The sequence below is a fragment of the Pomacea canaliculata genome, linkage group LG6, assembly GCF_003073045.1.
Source record: "Pomacea canaliculata isolate SZHN2017 linkage group LG6, ASM307304v1, whole genome shotgun sequence".
Taxonomy (NCBI): Eukaryota; Metazoa; Mollusca; class Gastropoda; order Architaenioglossa; family Ampullariidae; genus Pomacea; species Pomacea canaliculata.
In genome coordinates this window covers 4,322,491-4,338,433 of record NC_037595.1, presented here as the reverse complement: position 1 = coordinate 4,338,433, position 15,943 = coordinate 4,322,491, and the positions used below count along the sequence as shown (strand labels likewise).

The 15,943-nt window shown below is 37.4% G+C and overlaps 2 protein-coding genes across 3 annotated transcripts in view; both read right to left on the bottom strand.

Annotated features, from left to right (window-relative positions):
* The window catches only part of LOC112566000 (zinc finger C3H1 domain-containing protein-like), a 15,669-nt gene extending 13,836 nt beyond the window's left edge, over nucleotides 1–1,833 (bottom strand). The window contains exons 1-3 of the mRNA XM_025241919.1: nucleotides 1,734–1,833; nucleotides 988–1,177; nucleotides 576–765 (exon numbers count right to left, since the gene is read on the bottom strand). Of these exons, the coding sequence (XP_025097704.1) occupies nucleotides 576–765; nucleotides 988–1,177; nucleotides 1,734–1,833 (480 nt within the window). The remainder of the gene's footprint in view (nucleotides 1–575; nucleotides 766–987; nucleotides 1,178–1,733) is intronic.
* Nucleotides 1,734–15,943, bottom strand: LOC112565521 (zinc finger C3H1 domain-containing protein-like). 2 transcript variants are annotated; one of them, XM_025240970.1, is made up of 20 exons: nucleotides 15,360–15,943; nucleotides 14,566–15,224; nucleotides 13,662–14,240; nucleotides 12,641–12,885; nucleotides 11,867–11,933; nucleotides 11,615–11,667; nucleotides 10,009–10,569; nucleotides 9,782–9,898; nucleotides 8,975–9,136; nucleotides 8,464–8,582; nucleotides 8,104–8,266; nucleotides 7,311–7,481; nucleotides 5,511–5,760; nucleotides 4,962–5,284; nucleotides 4,495–4,578; nucleotides 3,680–3,786; nucleotides 2,791–2,922; nucleotides 2,395–2,515; nucleotides 2,103–2,203; nucleotides 1,734–1,847 (listed from the first exon to the last, which is right to left on the bottom strand). In XM_025240970.1, the coding sequence occupies exons 3-19, from the start codon at nucleotides 13,930–13,932 to the stop codon at nucleotides 2,153–2,155; spliced, it is 2,997 nt and encodes a 998-aa protein (XP_025096755.1). In that variant the 5' UTR covers nucleotides 13,933–14,240; nucleotides 14,566–15,224; nucleotides 15,360–15,943; the 3' UTR covers nucleotides 1,734–1,847; nucleotides 2,103–2,152. The 2 variants fall into 2 exon arrangements, with proteins under 2 accessions (XP_025096755.1, XP_025096756.1); XM_025240971.1 differs by having other exon boundaries at nucleotides 11,867–11,930.

Genomic DNA, 15,943 nt, shown 5'->3' with positions numbered 1-15,943 from the left:
TAAAATGCAGTATGACATAAGTGTGATATTTGGATAATTCATTCCAACATCAAATACTCTAAAATGGGCGTAAATCACAGACATGAAAGAAACTACTGGCACATTGTGTCAAATATGATCCAAAACAATACACACCACAAAGTCTTAACTGGTCAACCATCTTAAATAGGTGGTTTACAAAGCACCCTTGGGGAAAGGCACATTGTGTCAAAGGGAAGTAATTAATTCTAGGGTTATTTGTTTGTTCCAAATTACAAGGTTGCTTCCCATTAAGCTGCCTACATTTGGCATAACCAGATAGGCAAAGTATTTTAATTTGTAGAATCCTCTTTTTATATTTCATTCATTTCGAATTGAATCCTAACTGTGTAACAGGATTTGTTCAGCTGAAAATAGAGTACAGCAAATTATCTCATTCTTAACTTTAAAAAAACACAAATTCTACAGATACCCTCCCATTAAATAAGGCTGCAGTTGCTAAAAACTACATGCACCAATCTCCATGGAGCAAAAAGAAATGTATGATAATGCACAATGCAAAAAGCACTCATGCTAATAATGAAAATGAAATTTACCTGCCACCAAATTTCATAGCAGGGAGCATATTCCAAAGCTGTGTTGCACAAGTCTAAATAGTCAGTGCTAGAATCACCATGACAACGGTAGAGAGTAAGATAGTAAGTCCACAAGTCCACACAATCTTTGTTGCTTTCAAGGCCCCTGGCCAGCACATTTAGTGCTAGGTTCAAGTTTTCCTCCCTGGAGCTGAACAAACAAGATGCATTTCACTAATATTATTTAAAGAGCTGTGCACACATTGCTGTACTAAACTATTTTTGTTTGATAAGAAAAAAATGTTAACAAGACCAGTTATTTTAATAGTGTACTCAGGATTAAACAAATCAGGAAAATTAGCCATTAATTTTCGACAAAAATTTAAGCTCTTGAGTACATCATGGTGAACTGAAAGCAAGCAAATATAAATACCGAGAGGGATTGGAGAGCTTGCTGTAAGCCAAGCGAAGCCAAAGGTCTGTATCAGTGGGTGTGGCTAAAACTGCTCCCTCCATATCCTGAACATCTGCCCCTGTCACAGTTTCTGGTACAAAGTAGCGCACATCCTCTGAATCTAACACTGTGTCCATTTCTGGCACACATAGCTTTGATGCTGTTTCACCTGAAATGTGACAAAAAGTGTTGACAATTTAAGTACTAAAAAAACAAACATTCTCATGCAGGGACAAGTTACTATTACACAGTGCAAGGAAATTCATTCCTTTTTAACCATTCCCAGTTCAGAAGTTCTTGCAGCTCTTTAGATTCACGGTTTGATTCTTATACAAGAAGTTACTATGTCGTCTTAGGGTTATGGGAATAAGGTTTTTTTTTTGTGCTTCATTTAATATACATTACCTATACGGATATACCTATGGACCACCATATTTTCAATATGCAATATAAAAAAATTTCAGAAAGTAAAATTTGTTTATAAGCATTTATAGAGCAATCACCATGCAACAAGTGATTTAAAACCCTTGAGAAATTTGTTCAGTTCTAATTATAATGCTGTCTACTTCTGCCACCAAAACTTTAATGTAAGGTTACCAGCTGTTAAGCTATGGTGAGGGTGCAGCAAAGCAGTAAACTCCTATCGTATATATGTATGCATATAACTAAGCAAGGTTCTTAAAAGGCAGGAAGAGGTTGTGGAGGGCAAGAAAAAATAATCTCACTTATAATGTTGAGAGATGTTTGAAACTCTGAAGATACAGTCATGGAAAAAGTTCGAGTCTCCTCTGTTGTGGGACGCCACACCCGGCTCTCAAAGAACATGGTATGTGGTCGAACTATCAAATAAAACATGTAAAGGAATTTATGCCCTCTCAAAGAACAAAGCAAGTCATTTTAAAATTTGTAGGAAAAAGATCATTGCCAGCAACCTTTTTAAAATACCTTTTCCTGCTAGTAAAAATATTTCTAATTTAAGCTATTATATATTTATTGTTGTTAATCTATGCAACAATCTATTACATCTTAAGATTTTGTAAATGAAATAAGAAATCAGCATGGGTCCCAACTGATCACAGTTTTTCTGTTCTTACCATGTTGAGCACACTCATTGACCTTTGATGTCAGCAGAAGGCAGATGTCATCAAAGGTCATTTTTCCTTATGCTGGGCCAGCAAACCTTCGACGTAAGAATCTGAAAAAAAAAATTTTAAAACACTTAAAAAAAACTGGTGGGGACAGACAGATCTAGTATGCAATGGTGGTGTAGCTGATGTTTATGATACCCAGTCATCCCTGTAAACTGACAAGGTACCAGCTGAAGAAGCTTGTCAAAGGAAAAGGGCACAAATTCTCCAAAGAACAAAAAAATGTAAGGCTGCTAACCAATTTTCTTGGCAACGCTGGCCTGTTCATCTCCATCTGTGACACCTGCAAGCTTGGGACAGTATGCGACAGGTCCTGCAAGAGCTCTTTTTCAGAAAAGCGGTAGTCACGAGCATGTTGCCTGAAAAAGTCCCACTGACATATTAAACATTTTACAAAATACAGAACCTGCTGATATCTGACTATTTAAATAACAGCAATGAAACAGGCAGAGGAAAAAAGCGGCTACACTTGGTTACTTCAAGGTGCTTCTATTTGACATAAAAGATGGATCAGATAGGTCATATGAAGCAAAAAAGAAACCACTAACACAACCAGTTTAAATGCTGATGACAAAATGCTAACCCATGTAGCAGCTACCATACTATCAAAGGAGAAGATTTCAGCCAATCTCACCATGGACACTGCTGGTCATTACAGATGCCCTGTAGCTCATAACGACACAGGATTCGATTTGGGTTCAACTTGTTGGAGTATGATACTGATGGAATGGTCAGATTTTCTTTTGTGCGATAATAGGGGCTAAACCTGCATGTGTAAAAACATGTTTCAGTACAGTGCATAAAACACAACTGTTGCTTTAACTGCCTTAATAAACTTATCAAAGGAACTTTAAGGTCTATGGAGTATTTTTTTTTTATTGACTGGATAAAGCTCAGTTTAAAAAAAATCTATGCTGTCAGGCTTGTGCAGGGATGTGACTAATTTACACTGATAATCAGTATTAGATGAAGCCTGAAGAGTGTAAACAAATTTATGTAAACATTTATGTTGTTGATAGTAATGTTTGTACTGATATATCCTAAGAACTGAAGAGAGGTATTCACCCAGATTGAGAAATAGTAATATACACTGAATTTTGCCAGTCATTAGGAAAAAAAAAAACCTAACCCCACCAGACTTTTAAAACTGTACTTTTTCATTAGGTTGTTGCCTTACCAAGTTAATGACTTCTGAAGTAAACAGGAGACAATGAATGCAAGTCATTTGTGTAGCACCCAAATGAGACACCCAAGTCAAAGGATTTAAATGCCACTTTAGAAGTGCACTGATCTGTATTTTTGATAAATCTGCTAAATACTTTATTTTGCACTTGCTATTATAATACGGAAGACATTCTACTAAAGGCTGAAGTCTAACAAGTCCATCACTGTCACAATCATTATAAATATAGATGTAAGAACTTGTGCAGAGATCACTTTAGCTATTGCTGAATGATAAGATGATTCAAGAGATTGATAATACCCTTTAACACAGGCGGCTCACACAATTAAACAGTTCACACCTGTAAGCCTTAAAATATAGAAGAGGTGAGGTAAAAGCCAAGCCTGCGGGATCTCCTTTTTCCTGACGCTTCTGCTCTTGCAGACTAATAATCTTCAACTCAGGAATCTAAAAAAAAACATGTAAAAGTATTTATTATAGCACGCATGCTTATATTAGTGCAGAATACTACAGATATTTCTCAATGCTCAGGAATCAGGATGTATGATGCTTCAGAGTTCTAAGCATGTTCTCAATGACACATTCAAGCTGCCAGACAAAACAGCCTGTAAAATCAACCTGTGTATCACTGAACTCTTTGTTGCACTTAAATGAGACACCACCAAACACTTTGCTGTCTGAAATGCCACTTTAGAAGTGCTTTTCAAAGCATGTAAATGAAAACAGTAGTTGGTAAATAAAAAAAGCCTTGGAAAAGAATGGCAAGTAATTTGAAATATAGCAAACCTATCAACAGTTCACATCAATACAAGCCACACCAGAAAGATTTTTCCAAGAAGCTAATGAGCAACTGAATCAGACTAGTAGATATTTTAAAATATGCTTAGCACGTTTTGAACACTTTCATGTGCATAATACACGGTACCCTCCCTCATCCCCTCACATAGCCAGAACTACAATCTCTCAAGTAAACTGTATACCAGCAGTTCTCAACCTTTTACCTGTGACGCCCCCCCCCGACCAACAAAGGTATGTCCACGCGCCCACCTTAGCCAGCAATGTAAGCTAATTTCACTAATACTGGTATAAGAAACTTTTAAAAAATGACCACCTTCCCGCCCCCCCTAGGTTTGTGAACCGCGGCTGTATACTCACTGGGTCACAATGGGGACTCAAGTTGGAAAATACTTCCGGTGAAGAGTAACTCTGGCTTGACAGTATTTTAGTCACCTTCTCCTTCTGCAACATTTATTATTTATTTTTCCTAACATCTGATCCAGTGAGAGCAGGAAACCAGCAAACTCAAGTAAAAATAAGCATTTCAAAACAAAACATTTTCCATTATGACTAAAATAAACATTCAAGTACTTACCTCAGTTTATATGATATTTAAGTCAGTTTTTAAACGAATCTTATCCATGAGTTTAGAAGAGTTTGTTGCAAAATACTTAAAGTATTAGCAATTAACTCTTTTTTTATGCAAAACATTAACAACTACACTTTAACACCAACACAGAAAACTGCATGTAAAATGTACATACACAATTTACTAGCCAAGGACCACTTTTCTCCACTGAGACAAAAGTTTCTTATTCCAAGAGAGTAAAGCATTATGTATTTACCTGAATTTTGCAGAGATTTTGCAGCTGAAAACCAAAAGGCATTTTGAACTTTGCAGTCCCTAATTTCTTCTTCCCTACTGGTGACTGTGTGTTAGCATCTGAAGCTACTTCTGGTTTCTTGGCACTTTTGTGCTCCTTCAGCAAAAGATTAGGTTTGGGACTTTGTGAAATATCCAGCAGTGACCGTCTTCGAAGCTTGTGCACAACAGTGTCACTTTCCACAGGCTCTAGTTTGATGCTTTCTAGGGATGGAAGTCGTGTGCTTCTACTGTCACCTGAGGTGACTGAATCAGTCACTTGCTTGGTCAAAGGCTTTTGGTGTTCTGTCACATAAAAGCAGTGCAAATTAAAAGTGGAACTATGTCAAACCCTGGTCCAAAAATGTGAAAAAGAAAGCTTAACAAAATTGTTAACCATTAATTCACCCAATCTCTCATACGCACTACCCACTCTCCTTCCAACCTCAATATTATCCTCACATCTTACATGGTAGATGTACATTTATGCATGCATGCACACACACATCCTACATAAAACCCTATAACCTACTAGTATTGCTAGTGCCTGAAGCAAGGCCACTTTGCTTCCTTTGCATCTGTAGCATTTTGAGATGTCGAATCTTTTCCTCATACTCCTTTGCTAGTTTCTGTAAGCGTGCTTTCTCTGCTGTTCTCTTGTCAGGACTGCAACTTGCAGCCACTGTTGTGGATGTAACAATATTCTCTTTTTCATTTGTCTTTCCCAGCTTGTCTTCTAGCTTCCTTTTCTTTGTGTCTTTTCCCAAAACAGTTATGCTTATCTGAAACAATTTTGGAAGAAACATTTAAAAGTGTTTATGAATACATCTTATACAAAAGTACATCTCAAAATGTAAAAACAGTGAGGTAATAAACAATGGAGTAAACACAACCAGCCCTAGTACTTCAGCTGTTGTAATGAGACATGTTCCTGGTACTTTAGCGTTGTGATGAGATACCGTCCTACCTAGAGTTTAAGGCTTTTTTACAGGATGTTGCCTTACCAAGCTAAAATCATCTGAAATACATAGAATGGCAAGTCATTAGTGCAAGCATTAACATGAGACACCCAGCCATTATTTTCTTTGGGTTCCTCCCATATAGGAATAAAAGGAAATGAAGAGAGCAATAAACTAGCTAGACTGGCTGTAAAAGCAAGAAAATAACCCTTAAGTCATCATCCTAAACATTTCTGTTTCTCCAGCAGAGAAAAGAATAGCCATAAAACCAGCAATAAAAATTAGGTGGCAAGAGAAATACAAAAAAGAAAGTAAAGATACTAGGAGACAAACAACCAGCCTAGTAACACTCTGATGTTCTTAAAGTCAAAAAGGTCTGGAATGAAGCTTAACAGAGAATACCTAACATGTGCCTACGGGGATATTCTTAGAATTCTCACATATGCCGTTGGAGTGTAATGAAGACTAACCAGAAAAAGAAAAACTAAAATATTTTTTAGATTAATACAGATTGGTATTAAACCTTAATAACTGCCTTAACCCACCTAAAGAACTATGGCATAATATACTGTTTGAGTAACATCGATGGTGACAAGCTACCCAAACTCTAGACTAATATAAGATAGGCAAAGGGTAATAACTGGATAACATTCCCTTTCAGTATACACCCATAGACATTTCCATTAATGGGTTAATAAAACTGTTCAACAAATGTATAACTGACTAGAAAATTGAAAGTACTTTTTTAACTACAGTAAATATAGGGTTTTTTCACCCCTAAATAGGACTAGAACAAAACTCACTCCACAATGTAAATTAAAAAAAAAGAAAAAACATTAATTTATAGTCTATAGCATAGGAATAGGGCAACAGCATCAGTAATCAACACCAGCGGCATCACAGAACAGTGCCCAATCCCGCTTCACACCCACTCTGACCCCATTTCCATCCTCTGCTCCCTTAATTTCCCCCAGACTTCCAGAGTGTGAAATCGCATTTAGGTAGATGCACTGTCCCTTTCCAAATTCAACAAGACACCCAGTCAAATGAAACATTTGAATGTCAGTTTAGAAGTGCAATGATCTAAACATGAATTTTTGACTTGGTTACAACTAATGACAGTATAATTCTAATGTTTATATAAAACACAGCCAACTACACATAGAACTATAAATTTGACTACATTTTGGAAGCAAACAATGCTCTTGAGCAATTTTTTGTCAAAAATATTTTCTAATTAAAAAAGGCCAATAAAAATGCCCTGTGCAAAAATTCTTTTTGTGCGATTTTTCTAAAAAAATTTTAGAGTTTATGTTTCACAAACCTATCTTCACAAATGAAAATAAAACAAATCTCACAATTTCTGCACTCACCACTTGGTGTTTACCAGTGACTTCAACCTTTCGTTTGCTTCGTACCAAAGGAATGGCCATCTGTGGCCTGTAGTCTGCTCCTAGCAACTGCTGACCAAGAGACAAAGTCTTCTCCTCCACCCGCCTGTACATTTCTTGATTCTTCAGAAGCCTAACATGAGCCTCCTGAATCTGGAACAGTGCATTTTCTATTCAAACATGTATCTTCAAAGAGCCAACAGATCATGACAACAGCATTCTTCTTCACTCATCTTCTGACACCAAGCTTCTTCAAGCCCCACTATCTCAACAATAAATGGACTTTGTCCTTCCAAGCCCCATCAACTTGGACCAGATTATCTCTCTGACTTCTAACCACCTTTAGGTCTAAACTTAACACATCTTTTTATAACTGCAACTTTACTGTGGGCCTATCCTGACCATAACGATGCCTTAGCCTATCTGTATTTATATAATATATAAGCAGGTATTTCTGTTGTAGAACTGAACATGTCTGTTATATGTGAATATGAGTGCATGGTTGTTGGTGATTCAGTTTACTTCTACACACCATTTCTTTAAAGCGCTTTGAGCACACATTGTTGGAAAAGAGCTATATAAATGTTCTTTACTATTGTTATTATTATTCTGACAATCACTTTACTATTGCCTTTCTTGTTCTTTTTATCTGAGAAGGTGTGAGGGGAAAAAGTTCAATCTGAGTTACATCACATCTAACAGTCAGCCATAACAACTACAGGAAGAGTGGGAAGCATTATTTCTTAAAAGAAGAGAAAAAAAGCATGTTGTTCACCTGCATCTTTGCCCTCAGCACAAGGGGGCGTTTAGACAAGACCAACTTCTGCGCTGCCATAAGTTGTTGTTGCAGCTGAACGACTACATTTTCTGCTTTTTTCTGCTCTGCCACGATCTTCCTGCCTTTTGTTAAAACATCCTGGTCTTCAATAATCAAATGCCTGAAAAAAAAACCCAGGGAAATGTCAGACTTAAAACAAGATGGAAAAGGCAACAATCTGGAGATAGACACAAAGTTTTATGAGTAAAGACAAGTGACAAAAACTAAGTTATGTTGAACAATATTATAAAATTACAAACAAATTCTTTAAACAGTTTAAGTCTAATTTCTTGGATAAGAAAATAAGTAACTTGCTACCTCAGTTTTGCTAGGTCTGTTTCTTTTTGCTTCAGATGCTGAAGACGAATCTGTTTGCCTGGCAGGGTAGTTGCTGATTTCGCATCCTGGTCTTTGATGAGAGACCCAATCTTCTGTTCCTAAAGACAGGCCCCAGAATTTACAAATGGAACAAGTCATAATCAACTTTCAAACTGTATCTTAACATTTGGTGACAAACAATGCCCTGATTATCATTTAAATACACCTTCAGACCAATAATTTCAAGCCATGTCTTCTAAGGCTAAACTAAGGATGTGCGGACATAGCATTATGTGGGTCTAACAAAGAGACATAGCAAAAGCTGTGAAATTCTGAGATTACTATGTCTGACAAAGAAATTTGGATAGTTTTGACGCAATAATATTTTTACATGCTCTTTTAATCTAATGAAAAATTGCACTCCCACACTTGCATTTAATAATTTTGGTGCCTTTACCCCCTTCCGCAAAACTATTTCAGAATCTCTGCATAGATGTTTATCTTTACTCACCTCTACAGTTTTTCGCTGTAATTTGAGGAATCGATCAATATCAAAGTCCGTAATGTCACTCTTGTTTCCAGGGACGCTCTGAAGCGCGCAGTCTTTTTCACTATCTTCCTCCTCAGATGATGAGTCGCACAAAGGAACTACAACTGGCTTGTGCATTGGCAGCTTACCACAACAAGAAACAATATAGCAGTGAATAAATGCAGACATGCAAGCATTACTTATTCAAAAAGTTGTCCAAAAGTAAACCCCTAAGTCTTTCAATGCAATGACTTCATTCTTCATAAATCTTTTCAGTTTAAGAATTTTCTTTCCTTGCCTATATAAATTTTGTAACCCCCACCGCCTTTCTCTCTTACTAATAACAATGAAAAGAACTTATATAGCACTATATTCCAGTCCTACGGACAGGCTCATAGTGCTTTACTGGGGAATAAAATCCAGACAGAAATACACAGCAGCACGCAACATAACATGCAAAGTCGTTAACAAGAGAATGCCAGATGAGATAAAAAAATATGTTAAGCAAAAAAGAAGTTGCTCCAGCATGCACAAATCATTTGAAAAACTGTGATCCTGATCTGAAATTCTGAATTTAAATTCTAGATCTTAAAGTTTCATCTAAACCTAAGCACAGTATGCATATTGAAAATCATTCAAATGCATGAAATACATATCTTAGGTGGCTGCATATTACCTACTCAGGGAAAAATAAGGAAAAACAGTATAAAAAAAATAACTAAATTAGAGACATGTTAATTAGGGAACATGAAATTAAAGGTTTCAAGACTGAAATAAATAGAGCCTCACCAGGTATGCCTTGTGAACCTTACGGGGCACATCTCTAGGCCTTGTTGGCAGTGTGTGGTGGGGTGACTGGGCATCAAATGTTGCTGGGGATGACCCACCACTCTCTGACTTCTTGTTCTAAAATGAGTCAATATATAATTAAAAAAATCAAGATCTCTTGCAATTTCTGTAATGTATTTACTACTTAATAAATATTTAGTACATACACATAAATGCATGCAACTTGCCTCTGCCTGCCCTTTGCGCTTGATAAGATCCTCAAGAAGCTGTTTTCTCAATTCTATCTCCTCTTCATCATCTGCCCCAAATTTAGCTTCAGGCTTCAATAAGTCTTCAGCTAAACCTGGTGATGATCCTTTTTGGGATGGTGGCTCTTCAAAGCCATCTGCATCTAGTGGTGCAACAGTGTGTCTGCAGGGAACCTGGTCTGACTGGTATTTGATTTCATCTTTCATGAAAGTTGCTCTCGTGTCAATCTTGTTAGCAAATCCAACAGAGCTGCTGTAGCTGTTCATCCAGTCTGCACTGTCCTTTAGACCTTCTGAATCTGGAGGCGGTGGGGGTGGAGGCTGGGGAAGATCTTCTGGGAGTGGTGGCTGGGCTGGGGTGACTGGAGGCAGCACCTGAAGTGGCATAGATGAAATGGGAGGGTTGCGTGAAGCAGATGGAAGGATTGTGGGAAAGGAAATCATTCCTGAGTAGCTATCCATCAATGGATAAGGAATCTGCCACTGCCGTACTCCTTGCAGAAGATCCATAGTACATTGAAATTCTGCTGCATCTGCACCCTGACAAAATATACAATGAAGCAGACATTCCAGTTTAGCACTGAGTCTTTAACAACTGTTCATCAGCCACCGAAAATGCAGATTTACAAAAAGCATGAGTTGGAAAAAGATTACACTCAAGTCCTCAAACCACACACAAGGGACTCAATTGAATAATATGTGACCCTCCATGACGAACTGAGTCTTAAGTCAGAAATTTGAGATTTGCCAAATTGCATAGTTTTAAAAAGTACAGGTTCTGAACTTTACGTTGTTCTTCCAGTCCAAGAATTGACTGAGTTATAAATGTTTGAAGTGTGAAAGTATGGTGGAGGCCATTTGGAAAAAGCCGGTTCAAAGATTAGCGTCGAGATGGCCAACCAGATTTGTTTACTTCTAAACTTTTGCAGACAAATCTTGTGATTGGTTAATATTTGAATCGTTCTTTAAAGAAGTTGAACATACAGATTCCGGCTTTCTGTCAAGGTATAACACGATGGGGTTATGACAGGGAAACAGTATCGAAACAGTGTTTGAATTTCATAGAAATTGGTATGGATCGCAGTAGGGTACCTTGATTAAAACGTATTTTAAGTCAATTTCTAACTTTTATTTCAACATAGCAGTGTATTTTCCTCACAGTTTAATAACCAAGGAATCCATTTTTAAAGAAAAGTCAAACTGCACAAAATTTACCCCTATCACCTTTTTTTGGGGCCTCTAGCACAAAACTGCAAAATTTTGATAAATCCTACAAGGCTGCATCCAAGAATAATATAAAGTCAAAAATGGCAGTAACATTCTGGCTTCATTTGTGATTGAAGTTGACGGCAATGTATATAATGACCATCCATAAAGGCAGTTTCTGACTGTAAAGCTATTTAATATCCCCAGAGTTTGCCAGACTTTACTTATGAAACTAAAAAAAAGGTACCCTTTGCTCTCCATAAATGCATCTTACTTTGCGCCATCTTTCTCAGAACAAAACACCTGGCCGCAAAAACTTCATTTGTAAAACTTTTCTTTAGAAAGTTTAAACTTTTTTGCACATATAAATAGTGCTTACCATCAACTGGAGAGGCTGCAAAGAACTGGGCAATCCATAAATATCAAATCCATCTGTAAAAATAAAGAACAAATAATCTATCAACTGCAAAATAAATCCAAATAGAAAATATGAATTTCTCTTACTGTAACTATTCCACCTTCCTCTGCTTTCTTTTTGTTTGTACAACTCAATGTTTAAATGTGTTTTGACATGTTCTCAATCATTCCTCTTTACAAAAGACAGGCAGACATGTACATGTGACAACCTTACCTGTCACTTCATCTCCACTATCAATGTCCATTTCAACTTCTTCATAGTTGTCCCTAAGCTGTTGCTGCTTCCAAATAACAAAAAGAAATGCAACATAAGTCAACATGTTTCAAGGATGGGTCTGAATGTGGACATACAGTTAAATTTACTTTGATGCAAATTCATCTAAGAATCAAAATGCAACCTGTATTACTAACTCTAAAATCCAGTCTACACTGTCACCCTAAAAGAAGTGACTGGGATTGTTCTTTTTCTGCTAGCCATATTGACGATGATTATGCAAAGCTACCAGAGGAATCTGCCATCTGACAGTTCGTACCACTGTACCCTATTTCTCTCCCTTCGATCGAGTACAAACTACAAAGGTTTGCCAGTTTCCAAGCTGTGCTGCTTTGCATCATTATGTCAGAAATTAAAATGTCGAATTACAAATCGTAAAGCATAAACAATCTCCCATCTAATACCATTTACATCTGGCACATATCTATTTATAGTTCAATCATATACAGTAAAACCTCTTTATTAAGACACTCCTGATTACAACCCCCTTAGTTAAGACCGACATATTTTAAACAGATGTATTACACGATATAAACATCATCTTTATTATGACTACCTCCTTATGAAAAGGAGTAACAAGGAATAAACTAACTAAAGCTCCATCTGGGACAATATGAAGACAATGGGGCTGCATTGTATCGCCCATGGCGACCTGTTGTTAGTCAATATAGCTACATAGTAAGACAAAATAAACTGTATCAAGTAATGTATTACCTTGCTTTGACTGTTCTCAGCAATGGTCACATTGAGGAATCGCAGAAATCGTTGTACTTGTTCCTTTGGATCTTCCAATGATAGTATCTTGGCAATTTCTTGTCGACGTTTTTCCTCCCTGTCTTTGTCTCCCTTAATTTTCTGATTCTTTGTTGGCAACTGCATTGGCTGCTTGTCAGTGGTGTTTGTCTTGGGTGACCGATGCAACCTTCTCACAACGCTAACTTGCCGTGCTCGCCTTTTAACTGCAGAGAACACATAATATAAGATAAAATAAGACTTTATTTTCCCAGAGGGCAATTCTGGTGCAGCTCGATTAGATTTATAGAATAGACATATAACACTGATTTAAAATGATCTATAATAATGCATCAATTGCACATAACTCAAGACCAAAGTCAACTTCTAACATTCCCTCACATGCACGTGTGATCTCATACAAAGATCTTTTGAGGCATTGATACTGAGAATGATGAAACACATGGACTGGAAAAACTTGACACTGTCATACCGAGGAAGACAAAAACATGCTCATTTTAAAGCTAGGCAAATCTTTCAATGATCAAAATAAGTTATGAAAAAGAAATTGTTCAGAAACTGTCTAAAAGGTCTGAACTAATCAGTTGTATGCTTCCTTATAAAAACCATTTTGAACTTTACATTTTTTAAAATGGTGGCACTGATTGATGCTAGGACTACGCTGTAAGCACAATGCTACTTCATGTATTAACAGAGTGTAAAGAGATAACTGTTAAAGCCAGCTCATTTTAACCAGACACAACATAGTTTCATTTTTAATGTCATGATTCTGGCAAAATTGCCATGTTCTGGCCTGCAAGATTTTATATTATGTCCAGTGTGGCCAACAGGCGAGAAGAGGTTGGGCACCACTGTGTTAAAGAGTAACTGTTCAAATTTTTTTATGTAAGACATCATTGAAACAAAGATTTTATCAAGGCAAAACCAACATATCATGCCATCTGCCTTTACAATTTACTTATTACACAATCTGGCTTATTACCATTTACTTCATGTTCGCTTGATCTTTCCATTTCACCTCTTGATGGCTTGACAGTTATTCTGTCCAATCTGGTAGGAGCAAATGGCAATGGGCGAGTTCGTCTAGGTTGCAGAGATTTCTCTCTAGCCAATGTGGAACCAAGGCTGCCTTTGTGCCTAGCTAGTCTCTTTCTGCTGGTATTTTCCCTTGTAAATGATTTTTCACGATCCGACATCTTCTCGCTTTCTGCCTGCCTTCCTGATGATGCTCTACCAGAGCTAAATCGTGACATACGATAGCTAAGTGCGTTGTCGGAAAACTGTCCAACCTTTTTGTCACTGACAAAATCTGCTGACACTTGTGGAGTTAATGATCTTGTTTGTAAAGCTGATTCACAAGAAAGGCTGGTGGATAAATTTCATCCTTTTTCTCAGACTGGCAAGCCATTGCGTCTTCAGCCTGTATTGTGTATGTTGAAGGGCTTGATGCTGCAGCCACATCTGAATCATCATCAAAGGCCATCCTGCGAGCTGCTGACTCCAGGGCTATTCGACGAAGCTCTAATTCATCCAGATCTTCTTCTTCTTCTGCTTCAGGAGTCTATATCATAAAGTTTTAAGATTTTATTTTAATGTTTGTCATAAATACATGCATCTAGTAAATAAATAAACACTGATAAGACAATATAGCTTGTTAATTTCAGTATAATGTCTTGCTACTGCTATTTGAAACAAGCATTAGCATAATGACAAACAGAAATTGGCTTTCTCAGTCATATTTCCTTAGAAATATACTTACTAAGCCACCTTGACAGAAAGCGTCATGTGTCTCCCTCTCATTTGTGTGTGCTCTTTCTCTCTCACGCACAAACTGTAAATGTATTGGGTCACAAAAGTAAAATTTTAAAAAATGATTCTTGTAATACCTCTACAGTGGTGGCAGGATCTGGAGCTGGTTGCTTAAAGAACTGGTTGGTGATGTCTATTTCAGAAGGCGAATCTTTCACTATTAATAGTGAAGTAGCCACTCCAGTAATAGTTTTAATTTCATCCAAATCAACAACACCCTCTGCACTACTTTCACCTGACTCAACTTTCATCTCAAAGACCGAAGCAGAATTGTCCACAACAGTCTCAGCACATGCAACAGCAGCTTTTGTGGACAAATTGGTGCTGGCTCCAACAGCTATGTTGGGAACGCTTTCATTTTCATTGCGATGATCGCTGCCAGTCCAGTTAGACAAGCAGGTATCGTCTGCACTTGAAATGTCAGAAGCACCCTGCCCAACTGAGCCTTCTCTTGTGCACTCTATAAGTGTGGTGAAACCAGTGCTGCCATCTCTGTTCTTGATTTGTGCTACCTGGGAATGCTGCTGGGGAACTGGTGTGGTAGTACCTTCATTTTCATAGGTTGCTAACTGCTGTTTAACACGCTGGTACTTCTTCAAAAGCAATTCATATCGATTGTCTGCATTGTTTTGTTCACCCTCTGGCAAAAAGCTGCTTCGATTCGATCTAAGATCATTATTTTGTTGAGAAGCATCACTAGCAGGGTGAGAAGGATAAAATTTTCTCTGTCTCCAAGCTAAAATAATGTTAAGGTTTAAAAGGTGAATAATAACATAAATAATTGCAATAATGAAGAGGAAACAATTATTAACTAGATATAAAGACACGGTACTGCATGAAAGTGTTAAAATTAAAACTTTATCAAGGATACACTTAGTAGAGTTTGGCGTTGGGTAAGTGCTTATCCTAAACTGCTGCTGATTGTGACGGTCTTTGCAGATTCTGTAGTTATTATACCCATCAGTTTCTCTCGATGATCTCGACTTCGTGTACGGAGTCTGTGAACTACTGGAATAGTCCCCGCGTGACTGTGCAGTAAGAAACATCTGCGATGTCTCGTCGTCTGGCTGCACGAAGTCTGGATTAAATTTTTGTCGAGGATCACGAGAGCTTTTGGTTTCATATTTCCTTACTGAAGACTGATCTCTATGCCGTGATGAAAGACTTAACCCTCTCTTTTGAAGAGCAATGTTTTCCACATGGGTAAATTCCCCTCCTGTCTACATGGCGTAACTGTCCTCGCCTAACGTTGCGAACCCCATATTCATCGGCTGAAAACACGCCACATTCGTCATCATCTGTTATTTCTCCTTCTTCTTTAGACATTTTTAAATATTAAGACAACTTTACGAAGTACTTGCTAGTCCGCAGCCCTAATAAATTTTTTTTCTTGTCACACATCCTTCTTTCTATACACCACTCATCATCGATTCAGCCATATTGTGAAAACAAGGA

What these genes read in the sequence shown, in the direction of transcription:
- LOC112565521 (XM_025240970.1), bottom strand. Translation starts at nt 13,932, where the DNA reads ATGTCACGATTTAGCTCTGGTAGAGCATCATCAGGAAGGCAGGCAGAA. An exon ending in ACAGACCTAGCAAAACTGAG is followed by an intron (nt 8,267 to 8,463) that starts GTAGCAAGTTAC and finishes TTTTTTTTTCAG; the next exon opens with GCATTTGATTATTGAAGACC. An exon ending in AATGACCAGCAGTGTCCATG is followed by an intron (nt 2,516 to 2,790) that starts GTGAGATTGGCT and finishes GGACTTTTTCAG; the next exon opens with GCAACATGCTCGTGACTACC.